The following is a 12,760-nucleotide window of genomic DNA, read 5'->3' as shown; positions in this document are numbered from 1 at the left end:
TATTTGGCAGAAATTCAGTGGTTAATTACAATGTACACCAATAATATGCATCTATTAGAAAAATACAGAAAAACACAGGTGAAAATTTATCTGAACCAAAGACATTTTAAATCTGAGTCTCAAGGAAAGTTTAAGTTCTGCAGTCTGAAAATAAGGTAAGCTATTAAGCACAGCTGAAACACATTATTGTTTTTGCTTGTTTTCCTTATAGAAGAGTATCTAGCCTCACTTCCTTCTCAGTCAAGTTGAGAAATAGCACTAGATAAAGAAATTCTCTCCTTGCTTCCATATGCAGTTGAAAGACTGGTTTCAGTGGCATATGGCCAATTCTAGGTTGCCCAGAGATTAAGTTTCACATTAATTTTTTATAAAGATGAAACTACTTTCATAGTTTTAAGTGAATTTACTGATCAAATGTAAACTTTGCTCTGAAGTATCATTAAATGGATGTTTCTACTTAAAAGTAATAGAAGTTGTTGCAACATTAAAGTAATTTTTTCCAATTAAAATTAGAACCAAATAGCCTCTTTTTAAAGCATAAAATTAACAGCAAAATATAACCAAGCACTTCACTAATATCTTGCATACCCCAAATAACTACATATACAAGGTTTAGCACTATAATGCTTTCCTTGGAAATCATTCTTCCTCAGTCCTAGTATCAGTGTAATAAAAACCACCCACGTTTAATTCTGCACTTAAGGAAGAGCCATTCCTCAAACTCTTTTGCCCTAAATTGAGTAATCAAAGTATTTGGTGATTCTACTTTTAACAGGTAAAAAACCCCTCCATGTAACAAGCAAACAAAAAACCCCACCAGAGTAAAGACTGTCATTAAAACGAGTGTTAAAAAAAATTCAAATTAACTCATTTTTCTTTAAAGGTAACCAAGTTACACAGTTAAGGCCCAACCAGAAACATTGCAAGTTTAACACAGTAAACTCTCAAAAGCAATATAATATTCCATTCTGAAACTTCATCTTAGCCTTTGAATCCTATCAACACTTACGACTGTTGACCAGTTATTCTATACAGTTGAGTTAGCACCCATTCTCTTCAAGTATGGGCTATGTTTTTATATGCTTTATTTAAGCTTGCAGGCAATGTTAGGATTTTTATTTCCACAGGCACTTTATTCACAAAAAACACTCTCCTTGTCAAAAGAATATTGAAAATATTTGAAAGTTCTGAGTTAGGCTAGTATATTGACAAACATGTTTCTGTAACTCGCAGCAGATGATAATGCTAAAAATTCACTCAGTCAAGTGTGTGTCACATGCTCGCAAAGGTTTCCTTTTTGCAGGGCATTTAAACATGCAGCTATTTATCTCTTAATATTTCTGTAAATACTGCACTTTTTTTGGTAAATTAAAAAAAGACAACCCATTTTCTCTGAAGCATCTAGTAATTAAAAGATAGGAAAACTATATTTCAGTGTGGCTTAGAACTGTTATGGATGACTTTGTTCTATCTTTGGCTCTTCCAAGTGTCCTACTATTAAAGCAAGCACTGAGATAAGTAGCAAGACACACCACAGACTATTGTTACTAGACTATCCATCTTCACTCAACAAAAAACCCAGCCAGCCCTGCTTTTATCCTAGATGGTGGGTTTGTTTCTGCTTTAAATTAAGTTACTCTAGACCTGGAATATTCTTTGCACAGACACAGAAGTTCCATAAAATAGATCTCAAAGAAGCCCATTTATTTCTTGAAGTACTAGGTGCAAGTGATTCAAGAGAACTTATTCCAGTATGTGAAAGATAGCGGTTTAGTGACCAAAACCTCAAGGTGCGACTACTTTAGAGCAGAGGAAGTGTGCTGCAGTGTTTCAGACTGTACCCTTGTTACATGCACTCTGCTCACTCACCAGTGTGTACCTGGACATGGCACCCACTCTGCACGTTCATGTGTCCATACCAGTTAAGAGCATCATACTTATTTCAGAGTTGACTATAGTAGGATTTCTAAATGTGTTACAGGCAGATACTTTTAGAACTGCAAGTTGAGAAGTAAGGAGTCTAACAAGAACTAAAGGCTTTGTATTCTCCATGGAGAGAAAGTGTAGGTACTGCTGCCCAAAGATGCCTCTTGAAAAGATTTGGAAGTGCACTGGCCTTCATTATATGCAACATAAAATCATAACCAAAGGAGGAAAAAAAAAAAAAAGCAACAATATCCTCTGCAACAGAAGGCACAAGATATTTTTTTTTCTTAAGAGAAGGTTGCTTGTGAAGCTTTAAAACAAACTTAGAAAATTACTTTGCTGTTCCACAATCTAAACAATCCTAGTTTAAGGCTCTTTCATGTGTTTTTATAATGTCCTAGTATGAATTGCCTTGATAATTATGTCGTTTCACTTCTGTTCTTTAGATATGGTTACATGGTCATGTTCCTTCACAAGTTTGTTTTTCAGAAGTTTCAGCAAAAGATTAATGTACACTGCATAATTGGTGTTCTCCTAATACAGTTTTGTCCATTTCACATCCTCTGTCTCCAAGGCTTCAACAATGATGATGAAGCCAGAGAATTATTTTTTTAACTATTAGCCTATGCCTTAATCCTACCCAATACAATTCTTGTATTTTAGACCAAGTTTCAGAAAGTTAGCTATCCTAAGCATGTATGAAAATTTAATCTTGGACATGTCATCTAGATCCATATACACTCCTAACATTTTCCTGCATTAAAAACACTTACTATAATATTTTGCATTTTTTTATATAAAACAGAAATAGAAAAGGGTCATATTTATATAAAAAGCATTTGGAACAGGCTTAAAACATAGAGAAATTTTGCTTTATTGAAAAGGTGTCACAACAGCTTTCCTTAATGTTCATGGGTAAGAAGAGAATATCAGCTCTTGATAATTTTTAAGAGATCATTAGCACCATAAATGGACATAGGTTTTTGATTTTTAAAGATGTGTGTGGTCATATAAGTAGTCCAAAGAAGTATTGCATTTGTTAGTACACAGGCTGACCATAAAAAGTTTCAACTTGTATGTGCTGAGTAAACCACATAGAACAGTTTCTTTAACACGTTTTTACCAAATTCATGATCAACAGTGCAAGTGATCATGACAGATAGCACCTTTGGAGATAAAGCTACAAGATGCTCACATTATTGCTTTTTTTAAAGTACAGCTAGTGCAATAGTTTGTTTTTTTTTTTTTCACACAGTGAACATAGATTGCAATGTCTTACAAATCACAACTCTAGTATCTCATGGTATACAGCAAACCACAACACTCAGTTGTCATCCACTTAACCAAAACAGCTGACATGCTAGAAAGTGTCATCCTGAAAGTTTTGCAACATAAAGCCAACTCTTGCTAATTATGAACAATTTATGTAAAAATGAGGCCCAGCTTGCAAACATTAGTAAAAACTACAGCACAAAAGGTCTCTAAGTAGTATCATTTGTTATTGTACCATTATGCTGTACAGCATTTGCAGAACTGGGCCCTAAAGCTATAAAAAAAAAAAAAGGCTGTATATTAGCTCCTTATCATGCAAGCATTACAGCATTCCTATATTACCATCTAGGGTTCCTCAGCAGCCAACAGCTTTTCTTGCCTAGTTTTTCCCTGGTTGGATATATAGCTCCAATTAATGTACAGAGCTACGGATTCAACCTAGGAGAAGTCACACAACAAAACCTGTCAGCTGATGAGGATGAAACCATGTTGCAGTTAAAAGTGACGTCCTGTACTGTTTTTACAGAAGTCTTTAGAGTTCTCTTCAAAGTCACATGGAAAGCAGGAGAACTGCAGGCATCAAACCATTATTTCCTCTTTTACTTTCAGGTTCCTTGGTGTGACCCTGACCTCACAAAACTGACAGAATTTATCTTTTTCACATCTCACACATGCTCTACTGAATCAGGAAAATAAACACAAATGAATCTACTAAATATTTAAAGAGCAAGAATTGATTCCTGAGATAAAAAATATGCCCTAGGATGTTAGGTTTTGTACTTGAAAATAATTTCAAGTTTCAAACTGCAAAGATGTGTGATGAGAATACCTTTGGCTTTAGTTTTAATTTTGGAGCCTTCTCAAATGTAAATTCTACTCTTCTGTATTGAGCCATTTAGAAAAGGCAGCTAATAGAAGCACATAAAGACAGGAGCCCAAAGCAGCCTAGGCTAAAGCATAAGCAGCATTTTGAGTGGCAACAAACTATGAAAAAAGTAGAATGCAAACCCAGTTTTTACAGAAGTAACAAAAGTACTGATAACAAGTTACTCAAAATGGAAGAGCGGTTGGAGTTTAGCAATATTGTTTAAGGTCCATATACAAACACTTCACTGGTAGAGGTAAAAGTAAGCAGGGAGATAAATTTCCACTTGATATTCTCAGCACTCTTGCCATCTCTAATTAGAAAAATAACAACAATAATTTAAAAAGCAAACAGACCCACTCATTTTAAATGCAACTCACATGCTTGAAGTAACACCAGATTATATACTCCATTTAATTAGAACACAACTCTCTGGTTTTACAGCGGTCTGCCTTTTCAGCCCCTTTCATAATTTTCTAGTTTGTAAGTGATCTTCACTACACTTTTTAGCTATTCCCACCTTTGGTACTGTGCCCTCAGTCTGAAAGGAGCTCAAAAGGACAAGCAAAGATGGCTCACAGCCTACTATATAAGTACAACCCAGTTTATCTTCCCAGAGAAGCCTCTGTGTACTGCATCCAATATTGCGTATGCCGCAGAGACCCCTCTCTGCACACATGTGCGTGCATGGTGCCTGGGTCCCCAACTGCTCAAGATGCCTTTACTTCAGACTAGTTTCTGACCACTTTGTCTTTTAATTAAAAAAAAAAAAAAAGGCAAAAGTCAACTTCAAACACATTTCAGCAAGTTATTTTGTGAAAATTAATCTCAATTGGCACAAACGAGATTCTTCTGTAGTAAGTCTTTACAGTTTCACAAATGCTAACCTCCTAAAGGCCTTATTATGCAGAGAGCAAATACAGAGCTGAAATTAATATTATATAGGCATAGCCTGAAAGAAGAGTATTTCTGCTAGAAGAAACCCACGCATAGTGACTTTAAAAACACCTTAGGCACTGTATACAATGGATCTACTTTCTCTCCATTGACATTTACCAAAACTAAAACCAGTTATGACTAACCATACAGCAAGTAAAGGACAAAACCACTCACTTATCTAGGGGTAGGACTGGGCCAACCAATACAGAATCATTTGAAAAAGAGCGAACACTAAATATAATAGTATAATACAACATCTTTTTTCCACTATGGTGTGGATAAGACTGCTTGTAGCATGCAGCCAATATCATGTGAATTGAAAAAGTCAAACTACTACTTCCAGCAAGAGCTGGTTTGCCCTCTCCTCCTACCTGGGTTGCATCTTTAAGTTAAAGGTTAGCCCACAGCAAACAGCCACAGAAAACAAACCTCATAGTATTTGCTAAACTCCAAGTCCTTAGGAATTAAAATATTTTCATTGAAAACAAGTAAAATCTTCCTGAGTTTTTAAGCACTAATTTTCGCCAGGAGAGAAGGAATCCTCAACATCAGTATTTTAGATACACACTAGAGACTGCACAATATCATTACTTCATTTTAAAACATCATTCAGGCATTCTAAGTATTTTGTTAGGAAAGATTATCTACCGAAATAAAAGATGAGTTCAGAACTAGAACTTTTTCCTACAATATTTAAGTTACCTGTACCTAGCCTGAAATTCTTATATGCTACTTCCTAGGTTAATAAGATTTAATCAAGTGGTTAAATCCATGGAAACTTGAGCCAACTAGAAAAAGCTGCAGTATGTTTTAAGCATTGCAGCACTGTGTTCTTGTTTTAGAAACTATTAGTGACAGCTTGGAGGAACAGCTTATGAAAATTTGCTAATAATATTTAAATATTTTAAAATCTCCAAGTATCTCTCACTGAGATGGGTTTTATTTTTATATTGTAAGTTATGGATGAGAACCATCACAGACACACATCTGTACTGTAGAATGAAGTGCTTAATACTGCCTGTTTCCTTGTAGTTTTTTTTGCAGCACTATTACACAAACAATTTAAGTCTACATTACTTAGAAGTCAGATGTAGTTTTAGCTCAATTTCGTGTAAAAAGCAATATATGATCACCATCTACTTCAATGTTTTCATCTTCCTTCCTTTTTCTTGTAAATACTAGAACAAAAGCCTTTGTCTTCATTCTGTTCCTCGGCACAGGTGGGTTTTTTTGGACACTGAGAAGCATCATAAAATAGCATATGAAGGCTAACTTATAAGCAAAGTTACTTCAGTGGCACGCTAGGATATTTTTCTCATATGCACTTAAGCAGCAACACTCATTTGAATGGTGTCCAACAGAACTATTTATTTTTAAGACTTTTTTCCAGTAACTGAATTTAAGACATTGATTTTACAATGCCTGGTATAGAACACTTAAATTCAGAAGTGTTCAATCTTACAGTATCACTCTAATTTTGTGTGCCTATAAAAGACCTCTAGGTAAGTCCAAAACACACATACTATAAAAATATCAAGATGACAATGGAGCTTTACAGCTGTTAAGTCTGCCACTAAGGAAAAATGGTTCCACTACATCTGATAGATTGGACATGTTTTCAAAATTACCCCATGAATCTTTAAGATAGTTTTTTTTAAGTTAAAAAAAAAAGAGCTGTGGGAAAGTTCATTTAAAGTAAGTGGAAAGACTTCACCTTGCACTGAAGTTAATGGATCTGGTCTCTAGAACTGTAAATCATACTTCATATCTACTGAAATGAGAAAAAGAATTTGGGTTAGTAACAAACAACTTAGGATAAATTTGTCCAGCCAGATACTAATGATGGGAGAAAGCCAGAGTTTGAACAGATTCTGATCTAAGATACAGATAAGTGGATTTGCAATAATCTAATTAAGAGAATTCTCTCTCATCTCTTAAAATACTTCCCAGTTCTGTGTCTGTTACTGAGCTTTATTTCTCTATTACATGAAGGTAGTGTATCTTAACATATAAATAGAATCTTGATTTTTTTTTTTCCCTTCCTTCTCTCCCACCCCCTTTTTTTTTAAGGGGGGAAGCAAATCCAGTACTAGAGTTCATAGCAACGTTTAGCATAGCTCTTTTTGCTATTACCTCACCTGCAGCTATATCTTTCCAAGAAAACAGCAACGAATGGTTAACATTTAGTACCATTTACATCCACACGGGAGTGCTAAGCACATACCATAAAAATGTCAATTTACAGTTGTTTCAAGTATACGTTAATCATTTCTGGCATTGGAATTAAGCATCTGTAGCATGACCACGTAGCAGCACGTTTCTTTAAATGCTCAAGTTAACCTTTTAAATCCAGGTTTAAATTTAGGTTAGGCATTTAAGAAAGCTTGTTTCATAAATGCAAAGCACAGAACAGCATCTAAGTCATACTGATATGCCAGGTGTACAAGTGTAGTGCCTTTTTTTTTTTTTTAAAGTGTCTGGGAAGTTCAACATGTAAATGCTCCTCAGTAGAGAGTAGGAGCATTTTATTTATAGTCACAGTACAGGTGCAGCTCATGTGACATCTGTAAGAAAGATTATTATTGTAACTCCAGGAAAAAATAATTACAGTGACATACTGCAAAACATTGGGCATATACAGCCCAAATAAGCCTACAATCAAGTGATCAGTACATTAAGTGAAGTCTAAGTTTCTCCTGTTCTTTTTACCCACTGTAATCCTTTTTCCTCTTAGGATGAAACCATGTTTTCAGATTCATGGTATTTATATACAATGATCATTAAGTTCTTAAAGTTAATAGTTTTTATGTACCAGCTGTGGTTTGTATTGGATAAACTACTATAGCAGTAAGCACTAGCATATACCATTACTTACCCCATTTCATCACCTTACATATAGGCCTAAAGAGTCTTCAAATACATCTATACCATCCAATTTTGCAAAAGCAATGTAAAGCTATTGAGAGAGCAGAGAAGTGGGCTTTTCTCCTAATTAAACACACACACCATTTTGAGGTCTTTGATACAATGGAGAAAATTTAAGCACTTAAGGGAGGGCCGAGCCAGAAGAGGAATCAAGTATTTTGAGCTAGGGCTGCCATTTAAACTTTCCTTTTGTATTACAATAGAAGTTTCTGTCAAATTCAGCAGTAGAATGAAAGCTCACACTGCCCAAAAGCATAATCTTTACTTAGTTCTACTTCATCAATTTCATATTTTTTCCTTCCAGAGATAGGAATAAGTGTAAAAAACCCAAACACCTCATCCTGCATGAAGAAATTCGACATTGCAGATATATTATGGAAATACCACTGAGACATGGTGGTGGTTATGCAGACAATTAGCTATCTAGACTATCAAAGTATTTATTATTCAGCCACCAGATGAAAACCACTCTTTAAGCTCCTTACTGGAACGCTTTTCATCATGTTATTTTCAAGGCATGGTTACCACTAATAAAAGTCATTCACAATTTCTGAAAGATAGTATTACTACAAGTGGCTTAACACGACCATATTTAAGATATCACGAAGCTTAGAATTCAGCTTCAAAAAAAATACTATGCTCTATGAAGTAGTATTGCTATAAACAAGTATCTTGGGAGATTTACAGACTGGCATTGAACAGATTCATTTATATGATACAGAAAAAGGACTTTCATATAAATGTTTTCATACTGGCTTTGTTAGCTGCTCAAGGCCTCCCAGGAGCAAGCAAATGAAAACATAGGTATGCCCATATACACACAGCTTCCAGGAGCATGTTTTAAGAGTCTAAGAAGCTTATTTTAAATAACAAAACCAAACATCAGTAGAATTTCTTTCTTAGCTAAGTTTTACCAAGGATGTATTGTAAGGAACATTGTTTATTGTATTACTTTGATAATGCACAAAAATATTTGAAATGCACATTAATAATATTCTCATGTACAACTCATAGCAATTGATCCCTTTAACTGAAAAAAATCATATTTGAATACTCTGTATTGCATTTTATAACTTCAACTGGACTTTTTAAAAACAAGTTGTCATTATTTAAACTGTGTTCACACTTGTCATTCAGTTCAAGACATTCTTAAAATAAGCAGCATTTCCTTTATATTAGTATCACTTCAACACTTAATGCAGTTTTATCTTTGCTATCAGGTTTTACTGAAGATTTGAAAATAAAATTGAGTTAACTGCAGAAATTAATACAGAACATAAATGGTTAAACATGGTATGCTAATTTTCTACTTTGCTTTCCCAACAATACACAAAATAAAAACCAGCAAGAACCAGGTAGCTGTTAATTTGTGGGTTTGTTACATGTTTGCTATGGTAATTTCCCACATTCTCAGCCAACTTGCCTAAATAGCCATTTTAGTTGGACTAAAACCCTGGGGGGGGAAAAAAAAAAAAAAAGGGAATCTGCATGTGAGTTCTACCACAGTGTCATTTAATATGAAATGGGTTTAGGTAATAATTGAAGAAATGCTACTGTTGTAGGTATTCACCTTGGCACTTTTTTGGTTTTTTTAAAGTCACCAAAACATGTGCCAACAGGTAAAAAAAGAAATTCAATGCAGAACTATGGCTCCCAAGCAAACTTGCTACATAGTTTCAGCAAGAGATAGCTACTAAAATTAAAAAAAAAAGTTTTTTTTTTTTTAAATATAGCCCCATTTTGGACCTGGCCTTGCATTCCTCAAGCAGGTGAGATCTGTAAGACTTTTGCCTGAATTAAGAACAGTATGATCACTCTTTCCAGTAAGTAGTTTTAATATATGTTTAACTACACAGCAGTGTGTGCTTTTGTGTGTATATGCGTGTACATACACTGATAGGCACTGTATAGCTATATACACAAGGCCAAACTGCAATTAAAGATATAGACTTTGAAACTGTGTCCTTTTTTAAAAATAAAATTTTAAGCTCCTTGAGCTCTGATGTTAGCAGCTATTCCTAATTTGCAAAGTCATCAGGTAGCACAACAGTTAAATATAAAATTATTAATAAAAATGTAAAAATTGGTATATGGACATAATGGTGGTAAGTAGTATTTTAGGGTCATAAGATATTCATACCCACAGAGTGTAAAAAAAGTCAAGACTCGCTTGCAGCTGTACCAGTCACGCAAAGGCCTTACCTTCATTAGCAAGAATAATGCAACAAACCACTTCCCACAATTGTGTTATTTTTTTTTTTTATATGCCTCAATATGTCGATACCGTGCCTTTACATTTTAGCATGTTTTTGCCCTTATGCACTCCAGAACTCTGAAGATGAGGTTTTTGGGTGCTTCTGTGGATGAGTGATAGTAATGAAAGTGTTAATGTGGTCTTTGGCACCTCTATCTCATTCGTAAAGCAAAGTCCTGCTCCATTTTTTCTTTAATAAAAAAAAAATCCCATCAGTGGTGCATTCTGTTAGCACTGAAGAGTAGAATAGGTCTGTACAGTCTGATGACAGGAAAACGTGAAATGGCAATATGTTTGTCTACAATTGTCTTTCCAATCAATTGCACAGAAGCTTGGTCCACTTCTTCAGTTACAGTGTAGTCCTCTTAAGAACTTTGGTTACAGCATTAATGTTTTGGTAAAAAAACAGAGCAGATGCTTTCCTTCTTTTCTTCAGGTAGATTTTTCATTGTCCTCTCCTGTCTTCTGAACCCGTGAATACTTTTTGCATGAAGATTTGAAGCAGCTGGGAGGCCAAGATATCGGCCAGGAAAAGCTGCAAGGAACAGAGCCTTGCACGTTCTTCTCAAAGAAATAAAATATTGGATACCACCATGCTCGAGAGAGAAAATTTGTCTGCGAAGAGACCTTTAAAGTCTGTACTGGCACAAGTAGGTAAAGAAGAAAAGGAAACAGACAATCAGTTTAAATCATTATAATCAATTATGTTGAGTCAAGACAACTACAAAAATGCAATATATTTGCATGCATTTCTGCAAAGATGAGGTGCATTAGCCTAGAAAAAACAGACTGAGACAGCATATACATCATAGTCCAAATGTATACTACAAACTGAACATCTTTAACACAAAGGGATGCTTTGTTGCTGTACAAAATTTAGGGAGACAAAGCACTCAAGTCTTTTTGAACATGAGTCCTTTCAAGCATGTCATGTTTCCATTGATGACTAATAGTTGAAAAGTAGATTCAAATGGCTTGAGAGCTACTTGAAAGTGTTCTTGAAACAACTGCAGCAGATACCTTCTGAACAATGTACTTCTAGTGACATTTACAGAACTGTCACTAGAATTTTAGGATGGTCTAGGTAATTTAGGTTAGTCAGAAATTTTATTACTGAACTACTGTTTATTCATAAGCTTAGATAAACAAGAGCTATTCTATACATCCACTACAGCAATAAAACCTTGAAGTTCAAAAAATGTTTAAGCCAAAATATCAGGAATTTTAAAAATAACTTTACAAAAACTAAATTTTGAAATAACTTCATAACAGGTGCAGATCAAAAAAGAACATCTTAATCCATTAAATATTTACTTAAACCACAGTAAAGTGAAACTCCTTGCCCAGTTTGTTTAAACTTCAATATGGAACCTCTATTTTTATTTCAAAATTAAGAACTAATTTTGACCTTTGAGCAGTATTAACAAATGCAGGCTATACATTGATTCTAAAGGTATTTGCCACTCACCTTTTCATTAGCCATTGAGTGGTACCACCAGAAAAGCCGTGTGGTGATATAGTAAGCAATGATGACATCTACAGTATAGTGTTCATGAGCTACAAGGATACAAATTATACCAGCAGTACTCATTAGCCAGCAGATTAAGTGATACCACCAGAAATGACGTGGTGAATCTGTGAAATAGGGAGGTGATGGGAAAAACACACACAAAAAAAGCCATATACATTATTATAGCAATCCATAAAGGGAAGGCGAAAAGATAAAAAAAGATAATTTAATTAAGGCTACTAAATTTTAAAGTGTAACTCATTTATACCACACTGGTACAAGAACCATGTTTTGACACAGAAAACAAGACTAAAGAATCATGCAAACTTACTGAGGCGTTCTTACTTTGTAAAATGAGCCAAAGATGAGCTTGCCGTTAGACAGCACTATCACCCATTTTATAGTCAAATTAAGTTTTCCAGTTAAAACACTTCTAGGGTATGGGGTGCAGGGGAAGAGACAGAATTGAGGCAAGACATACACTTTGATTATTTTACTTGGGTGCTTTGAATCTCTGCTCTTTTTACAGTCTATGCTCAAGTAAACTTACACTCAAGTAAAAAGTCTAGAATTGATACAAACTGAGCAGAGATCACAGATTAAACAGGAAAAGACACCCTTATTTTAATTCCTAGGTTTTAACTACTTTGCATGAGACCTCTGTTCTATGAAACACAATACACTGTATGGGGAAGTACAGTATGTGAATTTATACCCTTTCATTAAAGATTAACAAATGGGAGTGAAGCTATTCTTCAAAATGCATTTAAGCCACATCAGTGGAAAAGATCCCCTGCCCTCTTTCCCCATTGAAAAATGCCCTGGGTGTCACAGCAACCATTCATAACTTCTGACAGGCTAACGGGCTTCATTTCACTCACAGTGGGAGGTTTTGGCACCCCTTGCCTTATGGGGCAATGGTCAGCCTTTACTTTCACACAATACCAGCAGAAGAGTTACTGATCTCAACAAGCCTACCCAGCAGTAGTTTGAGAGGCCTGTGCAAAATAGTTACTGTAGGACGACTTAAATTTTGGTGCAAGTGTCAAAACAGTAAATTCTCTCAACT

At 34.9% G+C, this 12,760-nt stretch overlaps 1 protein-coding gene across 1 annotated transcript in view; it reads right to left on the bottom strand.

The window, feature by feature from the left end:
• Positions 1–8,851: 8,851 nt before the first annotated feature.
• SGMS2 (sphingomyelin synthase 2) overlaps positions 8,852–12,760 on the bottom strand; it is a 35,669-nt gene continuing 31,760 nt past the window's right edge. Inside the window, exons 5-6 of the mRNA XM_050896061.1 lie at positions 11,650–11,816; positions 8,852–10,817 (exon numbers count right to left, since the gene is read on the bottom strand). Coding sequence (XP_050752018.1) covers positions 10,614–10,817; positions 11,650–11,816 — 371 coding nt within the window. The 3' untranslated portion in view covers positions 8,852–10,613. The remainder of the gene's footprint in view (positions 10,818–11,649; positions 11,817–12,760) is intronic.

This window comes from Gymnogyps californianus, chromosome 4 (genome assembly GCF_018139145.2).
Source record: "Gymnogyps californianus isolate 813 chromosome 4, ASM1813914v2, whole genome shotgun sequence".
NCBI lineage: Eukaryota > Metazoa > Chordata > Aves > Accipitriformes > Cathartidae > Gymnogyps > Gymnogyps californianus.
The sequence above is the reverse complement of the archived record's forward strand: the minus strand, read 5'-3'. Positions and strand labels throughout refer to the sequence as shown.